Genomic DNA, 21,895 nt, shown 5'->3' with positions numbered 1-21,895 from the left:
CTGGTGGTTGCACCAGAGGAGAAAGCAGACCTCTTTAACAATTTCTTTGCCTCCATTTTCTTGTGCAGAGACTGGGACTCCCCTACCGAGATTCAGGACAGACTCAGGAGAAACTCTGCCAGGCCTAGGGTCAGGGAGGACTAAGTTAAGGAATTTCTGGAGGGGCTGGACGTGTTCAACTCAGCAGGTCCAGATGCTCTCCACCCCAGAGTGTTGAAGGAATTGGCAGGGGTCATCGCGGGGTCCATGGCATGGTTTTACAAGCGCTCATGGTGCTCTGGCCAAGTGCCGGACAACTGGAAGAAGGCCAATGTGGTCCCCATATTTAAAAAAGAGAAGAGGGAGGACCTGGGCAACTATAGAGAGAGAGAGTCCAGAAGAGAGCCACGTGCACGATCAGAGGCCAGGAAAATAGACGGTACAATGACAGGCTGAGAGCTATGGGGCTCTTTAGCCTGAAAAAGCGCAGGCTTAGGGGTGATCTGATGGTCACCCATAAGTTTATCAGGGGTGACCACCAATATCTGGGGGAACGTTTGTTCACCAGAGCACCCCAAGGGATGACGAGGTTGAACGGTTATAAACTACTGCAAGACCATTTCAGGCTGGACATAAGGAAGAATTTCTTTACTGTCTCAGCCCCCAAAGTCTGGAATAGCCTGCCATTGGAGGTGGTTCAAGCACCTACATTGAACACCTTCAAGAGAAATTGGGATGCTTATCTTGCTGGGATCCTATGATCGAGATGACTTCCTGCCCCTCGGGCAGGGGGCTGGACTCTATCTTATGAGGTCCCTTTCAGCCCTAATGTCTATGAAATCTATGAAATAGGCCTGTTAGTCTTACTTCAATCCTGGGGAAGCTCTTTGAGAAGATTATCAAAGAGCACATCTGTGATGGGCCAGCAGCAGGGTTGATGCTCAAGGGCAAGCAGCATGGTTTCATTAGGAGCAGATCCTGTCAGACCAACCTGATTGCATTCTACAATCAGGTCACAAAATCATTGGATGCAGGTGTCGCGGTGGATGTAGTTTTTCTGGACTTCAGGAAGGCGTTTGACACTGTCTCCCACCCCATTGTCATTAAAAAGCTAGGCGACTGTGGCATTGATGACTACCCAGTCAGATGGTTTGCAAATTGGCTGAGGGGTTGTACTCAGAGAGTGGTGGTGGACGGGTCATATTCGACCTGGAGGGTCATGGGCAGTGGAGAGTGGGCAGTGGAGTCCCCCAGGGTTGTTCAATTTCTTTATTAGCAACTTGGACAACGGGGTGAAAAGCACCCTGTTTAAATTCGCAGATGACACCAAGATTTGGGGTGAGGTGGGCACGCTAGAAGGGAAGGACAGATTACAGCAGGACCTGGACAGGTTACAGGCGTGGGCAAATGAAAATAGGATGGGATTCAATACTGACAAGTGCAGAGTGCTGCATTTGGGCAGTAGGAACCAGCAGCATACCTATAGGCTGGGGAACTCCCTTATCGAAAGCACAGTGGCAGAAAGAGATCTTGGAGTCATTACTGACTCCAAGATGAACATGGGCTGACAATGAGAGGACACAGTCAGTAGAGCTAACCGTACCTTGTCGTGCATCCACAGATGCATCACAAGCAGGGCCAAGGCGGTGATCCTCCCCCTGTATGCGACACTGGTCAGGCCACAGTTGGAATACTGTGTCCAGTTCTGGGACTGAAGTTGTTAGAGGGTAGGTTTAGACTAGACATTAGAAGGCTACTACTGTGAAGTAGTCTTCACAGTCAGGGTGGCTAGGATCTGGAACCAACTTCCAAGGGAAGTGGTGCTGGCTGCTACCTTGGGGGTCTTTAAGTGGAGGCTTGACGTTTACTTAGCTAGGGTCATTTGAGCCCAGTTTTCTCTCCTACCCAGGGCAGGGGGTCAGACTAGAAGATCTACAAGGTCCCTTCCAACCCTACATCTATGAATCTATCAATCTTAATGGGGCCATCCTAGGTTGGTAATCCCACAGGGTTGGGAGGGGGACTCTGTTCCATGCTGGGGGGGGGGACTCTTCCCCCTCTTCCTCCCCCCAGGGTGTTGAGGGGGACTCTGTGAGGTGCTGAATGGGGACTCTTCCTCCTCCTTCCCTTGCCCTGCTGCTGCTGCGGGGTTGGAGGGGTGGGTGGAGGAACTCTATGCGACACTGTCAGGCCCCAGAGTGGGGTGGGAGCAGGGGGAGGCTCTGCTCCATGCTGGGGGGAACTCTTCCCCCTCCTCCTCCTCCTTCTCCCAGAAGGGCAGCAGGGGTGCAGAGCTCAGCTGGGCAGGGTGTTTGTGTGTGGGGTGTGAGGGAGGTGGGGAGTGTAGGGCCAGCGCTGCGCAGACTCCACTCCCTCCACCACATAGCACTAGCCAGAGCTGCACCTGCTACGGGCAGGAATAACTTGACCTCCCCGCCTGCTGCTGCCAGGCAACGGGGGCTGCACGCCATGGGGGAGAATGTGTCCCTGCACCCCCCCACCCTCCCCCACACCCCGAACACCCACACCCTGTGCAGCTGAGCTCCACACTCCCAGAAGAGTTCCTCCCAGCATGGAACAGAGCCTTCCCTGCCCTGGGGGGGTAGGGAGAAGTGGAGGGAAGAGTCTCCCTCTGAGGCTGGGCAGCATCCCATAGAGCCCCACCCCCTCTCCTGGCAATGATAAGGGAGAAGCAGGGGGAAGAGTCTCCCTCTGGGGCCTCATAGAGCCCCCCTCTACACCCCACTGCAGAGGGAGAGGAGGAGGGAGAAGAGGCCCCCAAGACCGAACAGGGCCCCTCTCTCAGCCCCATGGTGGTGGGGGAGAGGAAGGAGGGGGAAGAGTTCCACTCTGGGGCTGGGCAGCCCTGTGTGCCCAGACTGCTCCCAGCTGTCACAGAGCCGCAGGGGAGGGCCTGCCGGGGCCTGGTCACACCCCCACTCCTCAGCTCAGCTTCCCTGTTGGAAGGGAAGGGCTGCTCTAGCAACTCCAGGCTTCTGGCTTGAGCCATTGCAGGCATGTGCCAAACGTCTATCCACTTGCAAACCAGTTCACTCTCTGCAGGTTAGACTAACCTGCAAAGACTGAATCAGTTCAGGTTCAGGCTTTTTGTATGCCTGTCCCTAGACTTAGTGAAATGCTCACAAAGCTATTGCTTTATTCTTAAAGCATGAGAAGAACCCTTAGGCAAGGTGGATTTTATTCTTGGTGACTTATATGAGTTGAAATAAATATTCTAATAGAGCAGCCAAATGGAAGGCCAAATGAAGGCTACATGGGCTATGTTCATTCTTGAGCAGAGAATAGTAGTTAGCCCTGTGAGTCTGAAATCAGACACAAGACAGGGTAGATTTACACTTTGCAGACTAACTAAATCAGAGATTTCAGCACTTAACTTTACAAGCTCAATGTTCTTTTACCATGCTTTGAATGTCAGTAACATGAATAGAGTACGAACTGATCATTACAGAACAAAATCCCTGATCTAATTTTTGGACACTTCTATTTTCCCTACTTCAAAGACATTTCACAGCTCTTTTTAAAATTGAGATTTTGTTTTCTTTTTCAGTAGGGATGAGGATGAAGCACTTAAAATAAACTTCTGGCATTCTGCCACCCAGGTGCACTGTTAGCTTATTAAGAGCCAGAAACTGGGAAGGAACCAAGTGAAAATCTATGCTTACTTAGCTGCTACTCATTTGTACATGAATCTTGTATTTACAGTCTGGGTTGCTACTAGTGATAAAAGGCAGTCTCTCAGGCCTTACTGAATTGGCAAATGTCAAAGAAATTACAACGCAGAGTAAGCAGACCAACAAATCAATGTGATTTTACATTTTCCCACTTTTAAATTCCCTTTTTATTAAAGACAACTGGCTACTGTACAAATTAATTTTCTATTATTCCGATAAGAGTTAAACTGCTTTTGATATGTATGAGTCCATGAGTCCTACTTTCTTCAAAGAAGCTGGGTCTGTCATACACATTTAATGGCATTAAGCTTACATTTTCAAAAGTAACTCATCATTTTGGATGCTCTAGTTTCTTGCTGCCAAACTTAATGTAACTTATATGGACCTGTTTTCTAAAACATAGTGACCATCCACCTTCTGAAAATTAGGCCCCTATTTTCTGCCAAAGATGGTCATGTAAATAGTGAGCCATCAAAAAAAAGGAGCTTTTTTTTTTTTTTTTAAATGACAGGCCTAGATGTATTCAGGGGAGAAATATTTACATATTTACTGATATATTCATATAAAGAGCTTTGTCTCCTTTTCTTGGTATAAAATGCTAAGAATATAGCTTTTGGTGCACTTCATCTTCTAATAAAATGCCATGTTTGAGACAAAGTAAATTACTTTTTCATGATGAACTCCTGACCAAAAACAATTTTCTAGTGCACAGAGTACTAGAATGAAATTTAGGAAACTTGGATTCCATGCCGAGTATTTCCACTGGCCTGCTGGGTGAAGTTGGCTAAGTCATTTACTTTTCTTTGTCTCAGTTTCCCCACCTTTAATATGACACTGGCTTCCCATGTGAAGTGTTTTGAGATATGATGAAAAGTGCTATTTAATAGTCAGGCATCAATGGTAGCATTATCATCATCATCATCATTATAACTTTTTATCATGCAAAGAACTAACCTGTGCCACAGTTAGCCAGCTAGTAGCATCATCCTCACTCGGATGAATTCCTTGATTCCATCTCCTTTGTACCACATAAATTACAGGCTCAATTGAAATATTGAATTTTGAAGACCATTTAACCTCCAGGTCCCCAGACTGAAGTTCAGTAAATTTCAATTCTTTCCTGGGTTTTAGTGGAACACCTATAATGCAAACGTACAGATAAAATATTAAATAATTTACAAAACAGGATGTATATGTAAGAGCAAATAGATGAAGAGTTGTGGAAAGAGTAACAGACAAATAGCTGGACAGTTTTAAGGGTCTAGTGAGCAAAAGGGATGGAATTTTGAGGAGTTCTCAGTTCTCAATTTTAATTATAAAACTTATTTTAAACTTCAGGGTCAGAGTTCAGTTAGTGCTATATACATTTTAAAATCTCTAACTACTTCATTACTTTTTTTAACAACTCCAGATATTGAAGGCCTTGCAAATTCTGAGCTTATCCCAATCTCACTATGAGTAATTTTAAAATATAATTTGAGAATACATCATTTAAAAACTTTAAAAACACCGCACACTGTCACTCTAGGCTCAAGTGACAGCCTTTTTCACCTGATTATATATGTATTCCATTAAGCTTTCATAAATCGCCCAAAGGTCTAAGACAAGTGATCCCATTGGTTTGTCAGAAGACACAGACATGCATGATCTAAATGTGAGATTTCAGTCTGGCATTACAGTACTGATATTGCCTTTTAAAACTTTCCAGTGACCACTCACCACATGCTGATACTGTGTTATGATTTCTCTGCTGTATTTTGATCATGGCCTACTGCTGTTCCAAAGCGTTTACAGCAGGCATGGGGAGGAATAACCTGTTATAAATCTTTAGATACCCATTGGTATCCTTATATTAGACTGGAAAATAAAGTGGTTAGTTACATTCCTATACATGGTGTTTTGGAACTTATGTCAGCACTTAGAGCTTTCTCATTTGAGGTCACTGTATGACATGTAAATCTTTCTGTCAAATTTCTTTTACTCAATTTCACTTTTTTTTTCACTTTATTTGGCCTCTAAATGGATCCACCCACATAGACTAATATAATAAATTATATTTAAAATAATCTACCCTACTTGGTCCAGCACACATGCTTGTAGAAGACAGGAACAAACAGTTTTAAAATTAAACCATGAATGATTTTGCATTAGAGTTGTATCACATAAGGAGAAAAATATAGCCAAATACTAGTCCCAGTGAAGTCAATTAGAGTGTTGTCCCTGACATGCATCTGGGATTTGGTTCAAAAAGTATAAACCAGGCTTCTGGTGTTTCTTCTCCATATCAACTAATATTGATGAATAATGACAGCATCTACAACTTCTGAACAAATCTAAAACTGCTTGTCTAGAAACATAAATTATGAGAATTTTGTCAGATCCACTTGACTCCATTCCAAGGTTTTGAACAGGGAGTATCTGAAGTTTATTTGTTTTAGCTCCTATACTTCCTTAGATCAACAAACTGCTTTTGAAGAGATTTAAAAACAGACCTCTCCCTATAGCACTCCAATTACATAATCAGCAATAGTAAACAAAAACAAATACTGTAGGTAGTGAAGAAACCTAAATCATGCTGAGTAAATCTTGACATTGGAAACACAGGTTCAAATTCTGGATATTATTCAACAGCAAGCAGTCTTAATCCAACATAATAAGCATCACAAACTATGTCAGCTCAAATTTCTATGTTTTAAAATCCCTCTTTAATAATGATGTACAATAATGCCACAATTTGCATGTTAAGAAACTTTCCATCTGCTTTGCATTAGGGTCAGTTGGATTCACTTGACTGGAAGTAACTCAGCCTCTCTGGTGGATGTAATTGTGTGCAGATGGATCTCAGCAACACAAACAACTAGAGCATAGCACAAGTGCATTGCAGAATACTTTTGTGGAAACAGCCTCATCAATTTCATATCCAGATGTTCATATCCAATCACTTCTCATTGTGCTTTGTATTATGTAAATAGTCAACTCTTTCATCATTCTTGAACAAATTAGTCTTCTCCAGTGGACAATGTTTAATGGAAGAATTGAAAACTGGTATTGTTTTATACGTGTAATACCAGAGCCCAGGAAGTATATATATTACACAAGGTGCCTTTCAAACGACATGCACGTCTCTGTGCCATGAAAAGTAAATACACAAAGATGCATCATAAGAAAGAATAGTGCTCTTCAAATATAAGAGAAGCATAATACTTGGGTGGAACTGTTTGAAATATTTGTGTAGATCAATATATGAAATAATTTCATACAATAAAATAAGATTGCAACAGTCCTTTTTTCAGATTTGATTGTCACACAATTTGGCCCAATATTTGTAAACTCTCAGAGTGGCATTAGATAAAAAGTTAACAAAAAGCACAGAGAAAAATACATAGATTCATCCTGTTTGATCATTATAAAGAGCTCAATTCTGCAAATAGTGACAATGGGTATAGTATAACTGTCATTGCTTTCCATGGAATATGGCTAAGGTGCAAGTATAATTATGTTTGTACTTGTTTGCTTTCAATATAGCTAAAGGGTATAGTCATAAAAAAGGTATTGTCCACAACAGTAATCTCCAAAACGTAATCAGCTATGAAACTATGGTAGCTTATATGGATTCTTTTCACTTTAATCTGAGTTCCTTTTCTAGCTATTAGTGCTGTCACGATGGTGACTACTAAACTTGTTCACTGAATCTTAGTCATGCTTGCGGAGTTTGTTCCTGCTTAGTGACAGGGAGGTTATTTACCCCTTGAGGAAATGAAAAGCAAGCCTGAACAGCTCCTATTTGTCCTTTGTTTCAAAAGACAGGTTTAAGAGATTAATTAGCTGAGAGATTCATCAGCAGAGAAAGCACCAGTACATTGGTTCTGCCTCCTGTATAACACACAGATGCTTTAACAAATCCTGGTAATAGGTGATAAGATGGTTAAGTAGAACATTTTACTTTGCCAGTAAAATTAAACAGAAAAAAATGGAAGGTTTCTTCTTATGCCATCATATTGTATATCATATATTGCATATGGTTTCTTCCCTTCATGCATGTTTCTCCCTCACTATGTTTGTTGTTATATAGTTCCAGATTTGAGGCAAATGCTACTGGTCAGCCAAAGGCTGTATCTACATATTATCCCCTGTGTTCTCTTTTGCCTCAAGTACCTTCAGAAGTATTGGGAAATAATTTCTAAAGATAAAGCAAAATCCTGTCTGCACTCAAACCTATGCAGCTCCATTGGTTTTGCGATTGCAAAGAACTGGAGTTGTTAAGGCGTAATCATAAGGATTTTGCCCTATACTGAGAGCTTAGCTAACAATACTCTCTACAGTGCTTACACAAGTATGACTTTTATTATCACTAAAATAAAGAGAACTGGTTTTTCACATAGGTAATAATCAAATCTGTGAGAAAATGTCTTTCTTAAATAGAAGGAAGGATTTCTATGGCTGATATCTTTCATTAGACCAACTGCATAACTGGGATAAAATCTAGACAAGCTTATGCATTCTTCTTTAGGTCTTTCTTGCCTCTCATATTTCCTGGGCCATCATGGCTACAACATCTTTTTACTTAGCCATTTTTCAGGACTAGAAGCACACTTTCAAACATGTCTACCCACAAAAGTTATTTAGATACTGACAAATTAAAATCTAAAATCATTTTTGGTACCATTCATTCCTTACATCATAGAACCTTCCTGACACATGGTGAGGAAAATGTTTCTTCCTAGAATTTCAGGACCGCAAACAAATCAATTAAATATTGTTAATGGATTCTGTTTTCTTAGATTCTTTGAGTATTTAAGATGAGTTTTGTTAGAAAGTTTTCATTATTTCTTTATAATTCAAATTTACATTACTCATTTGCTCCACTGTTGATTATTTCATACTTTGTACTTGGTAGTGCTACCCATTTGATTCTTACTAAAAGAGATTATCTGGGATTAAAGTGACTTGAGCTATTTATCATTAGATAGTCTCACTGTTGAAATTGTTCCTCTCATCTGTGTCAAATTAAGTGAAACTTCACATACCTGGGCCAATTTGTTCTGCTTAAGATGATTCATAAAGGCTCCATTTCTATGGTTCACTAACACTCTAATATGGACTCAATAAGGCAACACAAGTTGTGGCTTAAGTTTCTCGATACACTTTTTTCTTTGCTTTGTTATTCTTAGCCTTCATTTATAATTATACTCTCTCCCAACTCACTCTCCCTCTCTCTCTCTTTCACACACTCACACTGCTTTATAAACTTGAATGTCTTCTTTTTCAAGCAACGTTATTACTTGCTAAAATGCTTTGTCCCCTTACAAGTGCCTAGGAATATGTCTACCTTTATAAAGATTTTTTGGTATTTGGCATGTATGTCCACATCCATTGGAGCAGCATTTCTTCACCCCAGAACATTCATTGTCAGCCTCACAGCTTTCAACACAGGCAGCAGCAAAACCACTAGCCTTCTCAGGTGCTGGACAGTCTCCTTGCTTCACAGACAGAATGTACTTGAGGAATTCACAGCTAGTTAAGCATTCATAGTTCTTCTTGGGGAAAAGAGGCTAAAGGGAAAACAAAAGAATTGTACAACATTTTCAATGGGAAAAAATAACGCTGTAAGATTTCCAAGCTCTCTGAAAAGAAAATTTAAAATATAAACTATTGCAAGACAACCCTTGAGGATTGAGATATCCAAGCAGCTTCTAAACAAAGCCTGAAAAATACAGAATGGTGAATTCCCTCAAGCAAGACTATCAGCTTTTATGGAATTAAGTTATTTGTATCTGCCAGCTTTTTCTTGTTTTCTCTCAGATTGGCCAGATAGCTATGAAGTTGCTCAACAGCAGATTAAAAACACTCACAAAACAAGGGAAAGAATTGTCTGGATACTTCTTTTTGCCCCATTCTATTTTGCTCTATTGTGTTTTTTTTTTCCTTTGTATACCAAAACTCTTTACCCATAATCTGTTTAATGTCACTCCAAACAAGCAATGCACTCCTTCAGTTTATTGCTAGAATCCCACTATTATGAAGGGACTTCATAATACTCCTATGCTAAAAAACAAAATTTTAAGTGTATATAGTGTGCAGACATTACACTTAGCTCAATCTAAGTGAAGAACTGGACATATGTTTGGGGAGTTTAGATCAGGCAAAAAAAATGGCTAGCCCAATCTAACTTAGTTCACCAGATGAGGTCACTAAGTAGGTCGAGCTAACCTGTGCCCAAACTAACTGAACATGTGTACACATTTGGAACACAGCCCTGAGGAAGGGAAAGCCCAGCCACTTGCCCCAGCTCAGGGCTGAGCTTTTCCTAACACCCTCCTCTGCCTTTACCAGGCAACTTTTAGCCCTCTGACCCCTGCATCCCAGGATGGACAACCTATCCCTGCTCTATAGACCTGCCAGGTCCACCTGTGGATGCTAGCCCCATTCCCACCCTGACTTACTTAGATCACATTCCCAGCATGGCTCCCAGCCCTGGCAAATGTGCACAAGCAGGATCCAGCCTACAATCATACAGCCTAGAGTAAACTATGTGATCGTAGATTAGATCCTGGGAACATTTGCATGTGTCCTATATGGACTTCTTAGTAATCCAAATTATGCTTCAGTTCCACAAAAAGCTGTACACTGTTTGAGAGCACACACCTTTGTGGCTTTAATGATATTATGGAGATCCTTATGAAATTTCTCACCAAGGGGAAGCAAAAGGCATTTATGACCTTGGTGGACAGTGCTTACTTCTTTGAAGTAGCCTCTCTCCTGAAGAAGAGAACCATTTTCAGTCTTCAAAAGAGACTTTCTTCACTTTAGAAAAGTTGAAGGTTTGGTGCAAGTAGGGTGACTGCCAACTGTGACTGGTGGAGAACTGGATATGTAACATATATGAATTAGGCTTTCTATAGCCTTTTCTACCAACATAGGTACCAGATAACTCTTTGTGCTCTGACTACAGCATCTGACTACAGTCTTAAAATAGATTGCCCCCCACTCTCTTTCTCACCTCCACTGGGAACTGTTGGGAGTTTTCTGTTTGGCACATGGACTCTGACTTTGGCTTTTGCCAGTGGGTGTTTGCAGACACTAAACAAAAAAACAAAAGTGGCACTTTATTTTAAACTCAGTGCATCCCTGCACTGATCTCCGCTCCTGCCCAAAAGAGGCAGCACATTTTTTGTTAACCATGTAAGCGTCTGCAAAAATTGGGCGCTTAAGTTAGACTTTTTGGTGCTTTTATCTAATAGCTGATTGAATCAGCTATTAGATAAAAGCTCCAAAAAGCCCCAATGAAGCACCTGATCTTTAGAGATGTTGAAGAACCAGGTTGAAGTAGCAGGTGTTTCTTCTGGTAAAACGCATTGTTTTTAATATCTGCAAGCATGGCTCATGGGTACTGAGTGCCTGCTAATTTTTTTTGGTGGATGCTTGAACCCCAGAGCACCCACAGAGTATGGCACCTGGTCTGGATTCCTTATTCTGAACTTCTCCTAACCCTGCTTCCTACCCTCCCTTACCTCCACCCATTCCTGTTCTTTTCTTTTTTCCCTTGTGCTTTTAGTAGGCACCAAAGGCCCTGTTCATCTAGACCCAGGCTTGCAATAGACTCTATGGCTAAGTGCAAACATTCAAAGCTCCTGGCAGAAGCATTCTAACTTGTCATGCTTTACTCAAAGCGCAATTAGTTACAGCGGGAGTCAACCCGACAAACACTCGCTGTTTGATGAGAGAGGGAGGGCTCACAGCCTGCTCTCACAGGCTGCTGGGAGTGTTCCCACATGCCTCCCAGGAGGCTGCCAGAGGACCCCCTCTCCCCAGCGCCACCCCCCACCAGCTGGTGACTGTCAGCAGCATCTGGGAGGGAAGAGGGGGAGAATAGAGCCCCCCACCACAAGGTTCTCCCTACAGCTTGCTGGTCAGGGTCTGATGCGGGGGCAGGCTGGGTCTATGATGGTGGGGATTCCTACCCGAAACCCTTGTGACACCTGCAGTCAGCAGCTGCAGTGTGGTGTGGCCTCACTTAGTGGGGCTGCTGCTGGGGATGGGCTCCAGGGTCTGTGTCTGTGGAGCAGCCCTGGCCAGGCAGTGGCCCTGATTCCCTTCCCTTGCAACAACCTGGTCAGGCTGTAGTGCACTGCTGCCTGGCTGGGGCTGCTGCAGAAGAAAAAACCCCAGAGTTCTTCTCCCACAACCCTCCCCCCACCCGGGGTGGCTGCAGGGACAGAAACCTTCCTCACCCCATCCCTCCTCCATGCTGTGCTAGGGGCTGGGATCAAAGGCTGTCACTGATTTGGGTCAATAATCGCTGAGGGGGCAAGGCCAGCCTGGCACTCAAGCAAAAAATGGGAACTCTGCTTGAGGCTAGAGCAGCCCTGAGCAACACTGCTTGAAATAGCGTTGATCACGCTCTAAGTTAACTCTTGATAGTTTCTGGCACAAACACTCTAACAGAAAGCGCTTTAGGTTAGTACACCTCCATCCAGGGTTAACTTAGAGCAGGATCTGCCATTTCCAAAGTGCTTTAAAGCTGCTTACAGACATAACCCTGCACCCGCCCCCAAAAAATGGAACTTTAAACTCAGTGCACCCCCGTGCCAAGCCCAGCGCATGCCCAGAAGAGGCAGTGCATTAGTTTGACCCAACTCACCCAACCTATGTATAGAATGGGCTCTTCAGTGGAGCCTTTTTGGAGCTTTTGTCTAATAGCTGATTGAATCAACTTTAGATAAAAACACAAAAAGCCCCACTGAATCATGCAATCTATACAGATGCTGAGGAGCCAGGTCAAACTAATGTGCTGCTTCTTCCTATAAAGTGCATTTTTTTTCCATGTCTGTCAGGAGCCAATGTGCCATAAATATCTGTTCTGTTACAGCTGTAAAGCATTTTCTGTGTGTTTAAAGAACATTAAGTATAATGTCTATACCCACCCAGTGCTCCCTCTTTGGTTCCTTCTACTAATAAAAAAGGCAATCATATCAAACCGTTAGAAGTCTCCCTCCATAAACGTCACTCTCTCTCACTTTTCCCTGAGCTGAGAGGCTAACTGAGGCCTGATCTACTCAGGTTCTGCAAGCAAAGCTGTGAGTGCATTTATACTCACAGCTTCCCTCTGCTGGCAGAATTCCTTCCTTCTGCCTGCTCTGTAACACCAGCTCTGTTAAGCAATGTGAGGTGTATGCTGTCACAGGGAAACCACCAGAAAGTATGTGCTAGCTGGCACAGATGCTTTAACAGCTGATGCCCCTCAGCATGCATGGCATACTCTGTTGGTGCAGCTGCTATTGTAAAGCTATCGGAAACCTGGAGGCCTGCTGCCGGCTGGAAGAAGGTTTGCAATGCAGACTAGCTTGTCAGATGGTTTTTACTCCCTTAAGATGACAGGAATGGGTCATTGCTGGGGTGTTTGGTCAAAAAAAAGGTAACATGTTAAACATGTTCTGCTATGTCACTGCAGTCCAGAGTTATGAAAGTGTCACTATTTTCCTCCTGCCTCTTTCCCATAACTTTCCCATGGAAGGATCCCCACAGAACTGCCAGACTGCAGTCAGAACTATTGACATCATTGTGATACCTAACTATAAACTACCATTCCCTAGATCTACCATGCTAGTGGCATGGGCTCCCTTGCACAAACCTGATGGAAATCTGAACCACTGTCATGAAAGAATAGCATCTACAGAACTCTTCACTGTCTTGATCTGGGATCACCTAGTAAATGTTTTAAGAAGGTCTTAACTTAAAGACACCTAAACTATCAGTGTTATTGATCATGTAAATCCTAAAATGATCATGTCGTGAAAACACAACTTCTACAACTTTCTCGTAAACCCTTATTCATATAAAGACCTCTTCCTCACACATCTAGTCTCAGTAACATCAGTGGGCAAAGATGAACCAGACTGTTATTTGTAAAGTAGTAATTTTTAAAACTTTAAAGCTCACTGTAGCTTTCAAATATTATGCTGAATCAAGAGCAATGGATAATACTCAACTGTAGGGAGAACTGCATGGGTTAATTCAATCAAAATGGCACCTTATGTAGTTTACTTGTGGGTATGTAGCCAATTTCAAATGCTAAAAACCCACAAATTTGCAGCTAGTTAATTAAAAACCTTTATAGCCCCCTGAGGTATTATATGTCCTCAAGGCTTCTCTTCCTTACCCTATTTCACAGCTCATTTTTTTTCAGTTAGCTGCTAAATGTGCTGCTCTTCATTACTGGCCTTTGATGTTCTAAATTTAGCTTCAATCACAAAAATCACTAATCAGACAGGAATGTTTGAATTTTTTAGATACAATAGAGTAGTATTTTATAAACATTTCCTTTTTAAACCAACCCCCACCCCATATACAGACATTCAGAGATATAAAGCCACAGTAAAAATGATGTGGTGATGTGCAAGGATAGTGTAAACTAGACCACTTGATCTACTTTAGGGTTTGTCTACATAAGAAGCAGTAAATGAATTTATTAATGTAGGTTAAGTAAGGCCTTGTTCACATAGGCGTTATACTTAGTGGCTGGCTTTAATCATGCAAAAATGTGGATTTTGGGTTACTTTTGTAACCCAAAACTTGGGGATTATTTTTAGCAGAGAAAACCAGAATCCCTGTTTTCAACTAATTTTTTATCACAGAAAAATATGGATTTTGGATTACTAAAAAAAAAAATCCCCAATTTTCAGGTTATCAGCGATAATCAGGATCTTAGGTTATAACAATAGTTATATAAATATAGTTATACCCAGCATAACATTTTAATACACTTTTATTTTAGCATAATAGTGGCTTTTTTCCATTTTAGCTTAAATTCCTTCCACATACTATAATTTACATTTATTTATTTATTTGATTTCTATCATCCAGATACACACACAATAACAGTCATAAAAACAGATAAAGATAAAACTAATGAAACAATTTACCAAAGAATACCTAGAGCTTAACCATAGGCGGAGGGAAAAAAATTATCTGGGGGGGCTGAGCACGCACGTAAGTTTGTGGGGGAAGGGAAGCGGGGAGGGAGTGGGGATGGGGCAGGGGCAGGCCATGCACAGCCAGTACGGAGCGTAGGATGGTGCTGTGAGTGGCTTGTCTGGGGTGGGGAGGGGGCACCCAGCAGGGGAGGATGTGGCATCTCCTGCTGCTACGTGCCCCCTGATCTGCGCATGGGGCAGGACAAGCTGCAGCTACGAGCTGGGGCCAGGGCTGGCCAAGCTCTTCCCGGGGGGGGCATGCTGCACTCAGGACTGATGGTGGCAGCAACACTGTGAGGAGGGATTGGGGGGACTACAGTAAATTTTGGGGTGGCTGCAACTCACCCCTATAGCCCTCCTCCCAGAGCTGTTGCTGCTCACTCTGAGCACAGCCTGACTCAGCCCCACCCTACCAGGAAGAGCCCAGCACAGCCCCAGTCCACAGCCGCAGCCCACCCCGCCCCGCATGCAGATCCAGGGGCACACACCCCACCCCCTGTGCCTTCCCAGGGTGCATGTAGCAAGCAGGAGCTGCGTCCCCAGGACAAACCACTTGCAAGTCAGTCCCACACCCTGCCCCAGCTGTGCAGTGCCTGCCCCAGCCCCACTCCTTCTCTCACTGCTGCGTGTGTGTCCCTCCCCACCCCTGCTATGGCCACTGGAAGCCCATGACTGGGTTGCCTTGCAGCTATAGCACTGCCCCACATTTCGGATGGATAAGCTCCATTACACCCCCCAACCCCACCTTCACTGCCTATGAGCTTAACCCCACCAGCCAAAAGCCTGGCCATATAAAAATATTTTACACCAGTTTCAAAAGATGGACAGGCTTGGGCTCTGGTCAGCCCCCAGATAGCTCCAAAATTAAGGAGCAACAACAAGTTAGTATTAAGGCTAAACAAACAGGTGGTATTTGCAGAGGGTTGTTCTCTGCTGACCATAGCAATTGTGATGGAGGATAAGGGAGGAGACAGTCCTTATGTACATAGAACCTAGGCCATTGTTACACAAATAAATCTTTAAAAAATCTTTTTTAAATAATGCGTCCATAAGAGTGTTCAACCAATAAACTCAGATAAATTCATAACTTACGTTAGTCTTAAAACAAATTATTTCCTATATAGACTTACCTAAAGCCAGAAGTTATCTAAAGGGGAGTTTTAGCTAAACTACTACAAATTTCCCCATCTCCCTTAAATTGGTTTTAAAACAGTTTATGTCTGTAAGAAAGTAATTTAAACTGAATCACTGTAAACCACTTCTTGAAACAAATTAAGGCACATCTACCCCACCTCAAAGCTCCCCTACAAAGCTATGTAGTACAGGAAGCCATGCCTCCTCCCACAAGCTACTGCCTAAAAGAGATGTGCAGCACTGGACTTGTGCTAATACACCCATTCTCTTTTGAAGAGCTTACTGGTACACACCTAGAACTGTGCTGAAGTGGCTACCTGCATCCAGTTCTGGACATAACATACGCAGTGTGCGCCTCATTCTGACAGTCCCCTGCATCCTCTTCTGGTGGTGTAGACATGTCCCAGGTTAATCTTCATGGGATTCCCACTAATTTGTTAAATCACAGATTGTTTACACTTGGAATTCTTCCAGGGAAGCTATTCAGAAAAAGATGCTCCAGAGTAACTGTCCCTATTGTCATATATGGATATTCATATTCCAGAATAAGAATATCTATAAATGGAATTGTTCCAGAATAACTATTATGGATTAAATTCAGTTTACCTTATTCCAGAACACCGTTTAGGGCCAGATACAGACATTATACTTTTACTGGTATAAGTGATCAGAAATCAGTCTATACCCAAAACAGAAGTTCAGTGCACAAAACCTGTCTATACCTGTAACAGAACAGAAGTTCAGCACACACAGACTGGTTTAAAAATGGTGAAACCTAGTATAAGATTTCCTCCCCACCCTCCCCCAAAGGGTGAATATGTTCTGTTTGCTACCGATCTAAACTACACTGCTTACAGAAAACCACATAACTTAGATCAATTCTCCATCGGGCTTTTTGAATATCAGTACCTAGCCTACGTAGACAGGCCTTTAGGCTATATTAGGATTTTAGGATGTAAAGATTTTTTTTAGACATGGCCTGAAAGACTAGAGGGAACTATATTAGAAAAAGCAACTAACAGAATGGCTTTGACAGAACTTTTTACATACTAAAAATTACTTTGGTGTTTGCAAGAGCAGGGAATAAAGTTTCAGCTTTCAAATTGTAAAATTAATGGTTAAGTTACACAGATTTCTTGTTTTATTGTCACCCACACAAAATAAAGGAGAATATGGCATAAACCTTCTACTAGCTGATGCCTTAAAGTTCAAACCTTCATGGTAGTACAAGTGTGAGAGAAAGCCAGAATAAAGTGAGAAAGAATGCCTCAGGGCTAACATACCTCACAGAAACTTTGGCAGTGGTTTTTCTTCAAATCCCAAGATTCTTTGCAAGGCTCCAGGCACTAGGAAGAATCATAAAAAAAAAAAGCATCAGAAAGAAAAGTAACATTCATAAATTATTCTAGCCCATTATTATTGGTTTGTTTGGCGCGTAGGAAACTGGACTACAGCAACAATACTAAAAAATAATAGGTTTCTAAAAAAACCACTTCTCCTGAGGACAACATTGTGTCATAATTGCTGCGCAAGGTCATTTTGAATGGTTATTAGATTACAGGAAATGTTTTCAATATTTCTCACTGGGCTAGGCAGTGTCTTGCTTATGTCTATAATATTGCATTGACCATTTGGTTGGATCTGAGTATTAATAAACATTACCATCACAACACTGGATTATTCCATAGATCTTAGAGACAATGGTTATTGATAAAAGCACTTTTGCAAGTTACAGAAAACCATGCATTGTTCCCCTCTGTTAAGTCTAAACATGAGGTTGTTACATGATTTCTTCCAGCCTAGGAGGAAAGGGATGTATATTTTCAAAGGCTACAAAGAAGGAGTAACAGAAGAACTTTATCAATCATGCTTGTGTTTTCTTCTATGATGGACAATAGCATTGGTCTGTAGCAGCAGTCTATGAGGTCTATCCCTCTCTGTTTCAATACCAAATCACTGCTTCCTCGCCTTTAAACTCTACAGTGTAGAGGTGAGGAAGGGGCATAGAAGAGCATTTCTACTGAAGAAGAAACAAAAAGAACTTAGCAACATGGTTTAGGAGACAAGCTCCTACCAGTCCCTTTGAGAGTGGGGTCTCACTCTTGGAGGAGAACTGCTGATGGGGTCAGTGAGCTGTGCTGCCTCGCTGCTGAGGGATGAGTCTCTAGGGCCCACAACCCCAATGCAGACAGTCCTGGCAAGCTGCTTAACACTCAAGAACCAGCGTTTTGAATACTGTATCTACACAGTCATTAAACTCAGAACAAGAAAATTACACAAACAAAGCCAAACATAATACTTATATTTTTTGAGGCAAGAAATTCTTCTTTTAGTCTGACAAATGCAGAATTGAGGCACAGAGATTAAGGTTGCATGAGAAGTCCATGAAAAAGATGAGAATTTAGTGTAGCTCTCTTCCATTTCAGTCCAGAGCTTAACCACAAAGCCATCCTTGAGGTCTTCTCCTTTATTTGTATGAGGGCTAAACTCTCACCACCTGAATGGCAATGTTGAGGGATGTATCTCAAGAAGGAGAATATTGCATATATATTTTCCCCCTATTAGATACTCCTGTGGGTTTTTCCATAAATAGGGTAGTATATTCCAAACTAACACAGGTTTGGTCAATTTCTAGTAGCACATACTACATTCCATTCCTATTAACATTACATTTACTTTTCTGAAATGCATTTCATTTATTATATTTAAGAATCCACACTTTACATACTCCTTGCAACAAATGTGGATTAAAGCAAGTCTGTTGATGAATGCACGTAAATAAACAGTCTGTTTTTGCAGTGCTCTGCAAAGCAGCTCTGGAGTCTCAAGGGATGTCAATTTCTCTCCCCACCATCCATCTTACTTGAGCACACTCCATTGAATGAGACCAAACACTAAACTGAATATTTGCCTCTAAATATAGGAAGTCTGCATATGGAAGTCTTGCAAAGATCAAGTACTAGATCAATAATGTCTAACAAGATATTATAAGATGCTACATATTCAGAATTTAAATAACAAAAACCTGCATCCAGTTGCAGACAACATTTGCTTTTCATCCAAGTCCTTACGGAATACTTGAAAAAAATTGTGTGCATCTTGAAACTAAAAATCTGGATAACACATTTTCAGAATTGTGCTGAAACACAGAAAGAACCCAATCCAAAGCTCTCTGAAGTCAATAGGAGTGTTTCCATTGAGCTCCTGGACTTCTGAATAGTCCTTATGCTAGAGAAGTGAGTATACAATTTTATTTCCTTTTTTGCCTACAAAAGAATTCCAAATACATACCTGAAACACTCAGGACAAAAGTATTCCTACATAGAATATCCCTGTTTTCTAGGTTATTGTAAATGCCTGCCTGTAAAGGACACTGAAAGTCTTCTCCCCAAGACAAGTCAGAATGTATATTACAAAACAGTAGATTTCGATTTTGTTTTCCATTATAGAAAGGCCTGCAGGCATTTCCACTGCTGCCCAGAAACTGGGAGATGACAGATCTCCAACGAATAGCAAGGTCTTGTAGGAAATGATTCTGAAGATTAATTCAGTAGATGGCACTGCTCCCTTTGAGCCACTGCTATAACAGATACCAAGTGTGGTGTTAGGAGGAACTGTACTCCTGGGAGAGGGTAGATCCTGGACGAGATATCAAATTGAGGTAATTGCAACTTGTTGTGGTCATAAAGACCGAACGAAACTCTTCATAAAATGAGGGTCTTAACCCAGCTGGCTTTGCATAATTCACTCTTAGATAACCACATTATACCTGTTAACATAACCTTCCAGTTAATTTAGCTGTAGAATGCCAGTTGCCATATTTCACCACAGAAAATCATCCTCTGAGTAGTAACTGAACTAATACCAGTATCTGATGGCCTTCAAAATGTAGTACATAAATAAAATTAAAAATTCTATTAATATAAATCATGTTAGTAATCACTGTATGTATAGTCAAAAACAACAACTTAAGCAGGATGCATCTCTAAGCAAGAAGAATTATCGCTGCTTTACTTGATTTTGCTTTCCTATTCTCTTTACTGTATTTTTAAATTTATTGCAGCAGTTTTTTCTTTGTCCTGAAAGGATCTTCTCTGGTGTGGATTTTTTGAAATGTAAATAAATAAATATGAAAAGTATGAGATTAACATGTGGCCTTGAATACTTACAATATTTAAGGAATGGATTTTCAAAGGTAGTCAGCCTCAGCTTATCTGTGAGAGTTGTACCTTTGACCTCAGAGGCAGGAGAGCAAAGCCAACACAATAATTTGGAAAAATCTGACTGTTTACAGACATTATACTTTTACTGGAATCAGTGATCACAGACTAGTCTCATAACAGAAGTTCAGCACACAAAACCTGTCTGTACTTGTAACAGAACAGAAGTTTGGCACACACAGACAGGTTTAAAAATGGCAGAACCCAGTCCAAGATTTGCTCCCTGCCACCAAAAGGCAAATGTGTCTTCTGTTCACTACTCATCTAAACTATGCCCCTTACAGAAAACTGAACCTTAGAACGATTCCATCTAGGGTTTTTTGAATGTCTGTACCTAGCCTTAGTGTATGTGTGTGTGTGTGCCATTTTATGCCATATTTTTGTTTCATGAAGCTGCTTAATGTCTCAGAGGGGTAACTGTGTACAATGTAGACAACAAGAAGAATGTTATCCAAGAGCTGTAGCTTAAATATAACTCTCCTTCCTGATGTCAGTTGCCTTAAAAATATGTGCTCCTTAGGGAAGCTGGAAACATACGCCACATCCAGATGAGTACAGTCATGTAGTACAGTCATATAGACACGTCTACGGCACCACATACTGCACATTCAGGTGTTCTCTGTGCTGCATGGGAGTAGCACGTGGCAGGGGAGGGAAGGTTGACACCTGGATATCCAGTAGGGCTGTGTGAAACATCACTGTTTCGTTTCCACATCTGTTTCGCCATTTCAAAGGGAAAGTGTTTTGTTTTGTTATTTCTTTTCATTTCGAAGCACTGTTCCGTTTCATTTCATCGAAGCTGTTCTGCTGCTTCAACGCGTTTCGATGTGTCGCCCATCGGCTATAATGGGGAATCATGAAAATGCCTATTTTTCATTTCTTGCCTGATTCAGATGAAAATTCCAGGGGTGGTAGCCCCTTCTGAGGGCATGAAGCCTGGCAAATTTAAAAAAGACAGGTGCAGGTGTTTCTGGGAAACTGCACCTCAAACTGCTAAAAACAAAACTTGTGTCACTTGCCAGCAGCGGCAGCCTCCTGTCATCCCGCATGCAGATCTGGGGCCTGCACCCCCAGGAGGGCTGTGGGGTTATGCCGGACTCCTCCCAGGGGTGTGGGCCCCTCGATCTGTGCTCAGGATGACAGGAGGCTGCTGCTGATGCCTGGGACTGGTGCTGGGGGCAGCCCACATCCAGCGCCAGGAAGATTGCAGCTGCCGCTGGCCCTAGACAGCAGCAGGAACCACCTGTCATCTCAAGCACAGATCCAGGGGCCCGCACCCCTGGGAGGAGTCCAGCATCACTGGAAGGGCGGTTGAGCTCCATGGGACTGACAGAGTTGCTTAGAGTGCAGCCCTGGCTCTCCCTGCCTCCTGTCATTGGGTTGCACTCTGAGCAGCTCCACCAGCCCCATGGAGCTCAGCCCAGCAGTGAGAGGCGGCAGTAGAGCCAGTGGAAGAGCTGCTTGGAGCACAGCCCTGGCGAGCAGAGCCCAGCAGTGGGAGGCTCCAGAGCCCCATGGAGCTGAGCCTGGCAGCAGGAGGTGGGGGAGATCCACTGGGTAGGGCTGCACTCAGAGCCAGGGCTGTGCTCCGAGCAGCTCCACCACTGGCTCTCCCTCTGCCTCCCACCGCTGGGCTGAGCTCCATGGGGCTGGTGGAGCCACTCGGAGTAAAGCCCTGGCTCCAAGTGAAGCTCTGGTGAGCACAGCCCAGTGGCTGGAGGCTCCGCAGCCCCATGGAGCTGAGCCTGGCAGCAGGAGGTAGCAGAGAGCCACTTGGCAGAACTGCACTCAAAGCCAGGGCTGCACTCTGTGTGGCTCCACCACTGGTTCTCCCACCACCTCCTGTCACCGAGCTGAGGTCTGTGGGGCTGGCGGGGCGCCTTGGCACTAAAGAAAG

At 42.7% G+C, this 21,895-nt stretch overlaps 1 protein-coding gene across 1 annotated transcript in view; it reads right to left on the bottom strand.

Annotated features, from left to right (window-relative positions):
• Positions 1-21,895, bottom strand: part of ANOS1 (anosmin 1) — a gene marked incomplete at its 5' end in the record, with an annotated part of 214,153 nt that overhangs the window by 92,908 nt on the left and 99,350 nt on the right. Inside the window, 3 exons of the mRNA XM_025209259.1 lie at positions 4,626-4,810; positions 9,001-9,223; positions 17,062-17,124. Coding sequence (XP_025065044.1) covers positions 4,626-4,810; positions 9,001-9,223; positions 17,062-17,124 — 471 coding nt within the window. The remainder of the gene's footprint in view (positions 1-4,625; positions 4,811-9,000; positions 9,224-17,061; positions 17,125-21,895) is intronic.

Source organism: Alligator sinensis, unplaced genomic scaffold (assembly GCF_000455745.1).
Source record: "Alligator sinensis unplaced genomic scaffold, ASM45574v1 scaffold312_2, whole genome shotgun sequence".
Classification (NCBI taxonomy): Eukaryota; Metazoa; Chordata; order Crocodylia; family Alligatoridae; genus Alligator; species Alligator sinensis.
Note: the sequence above shows the minus strand (reverse complement) of the source record. Positions and strands in the feature narration are given on the sequence as shown.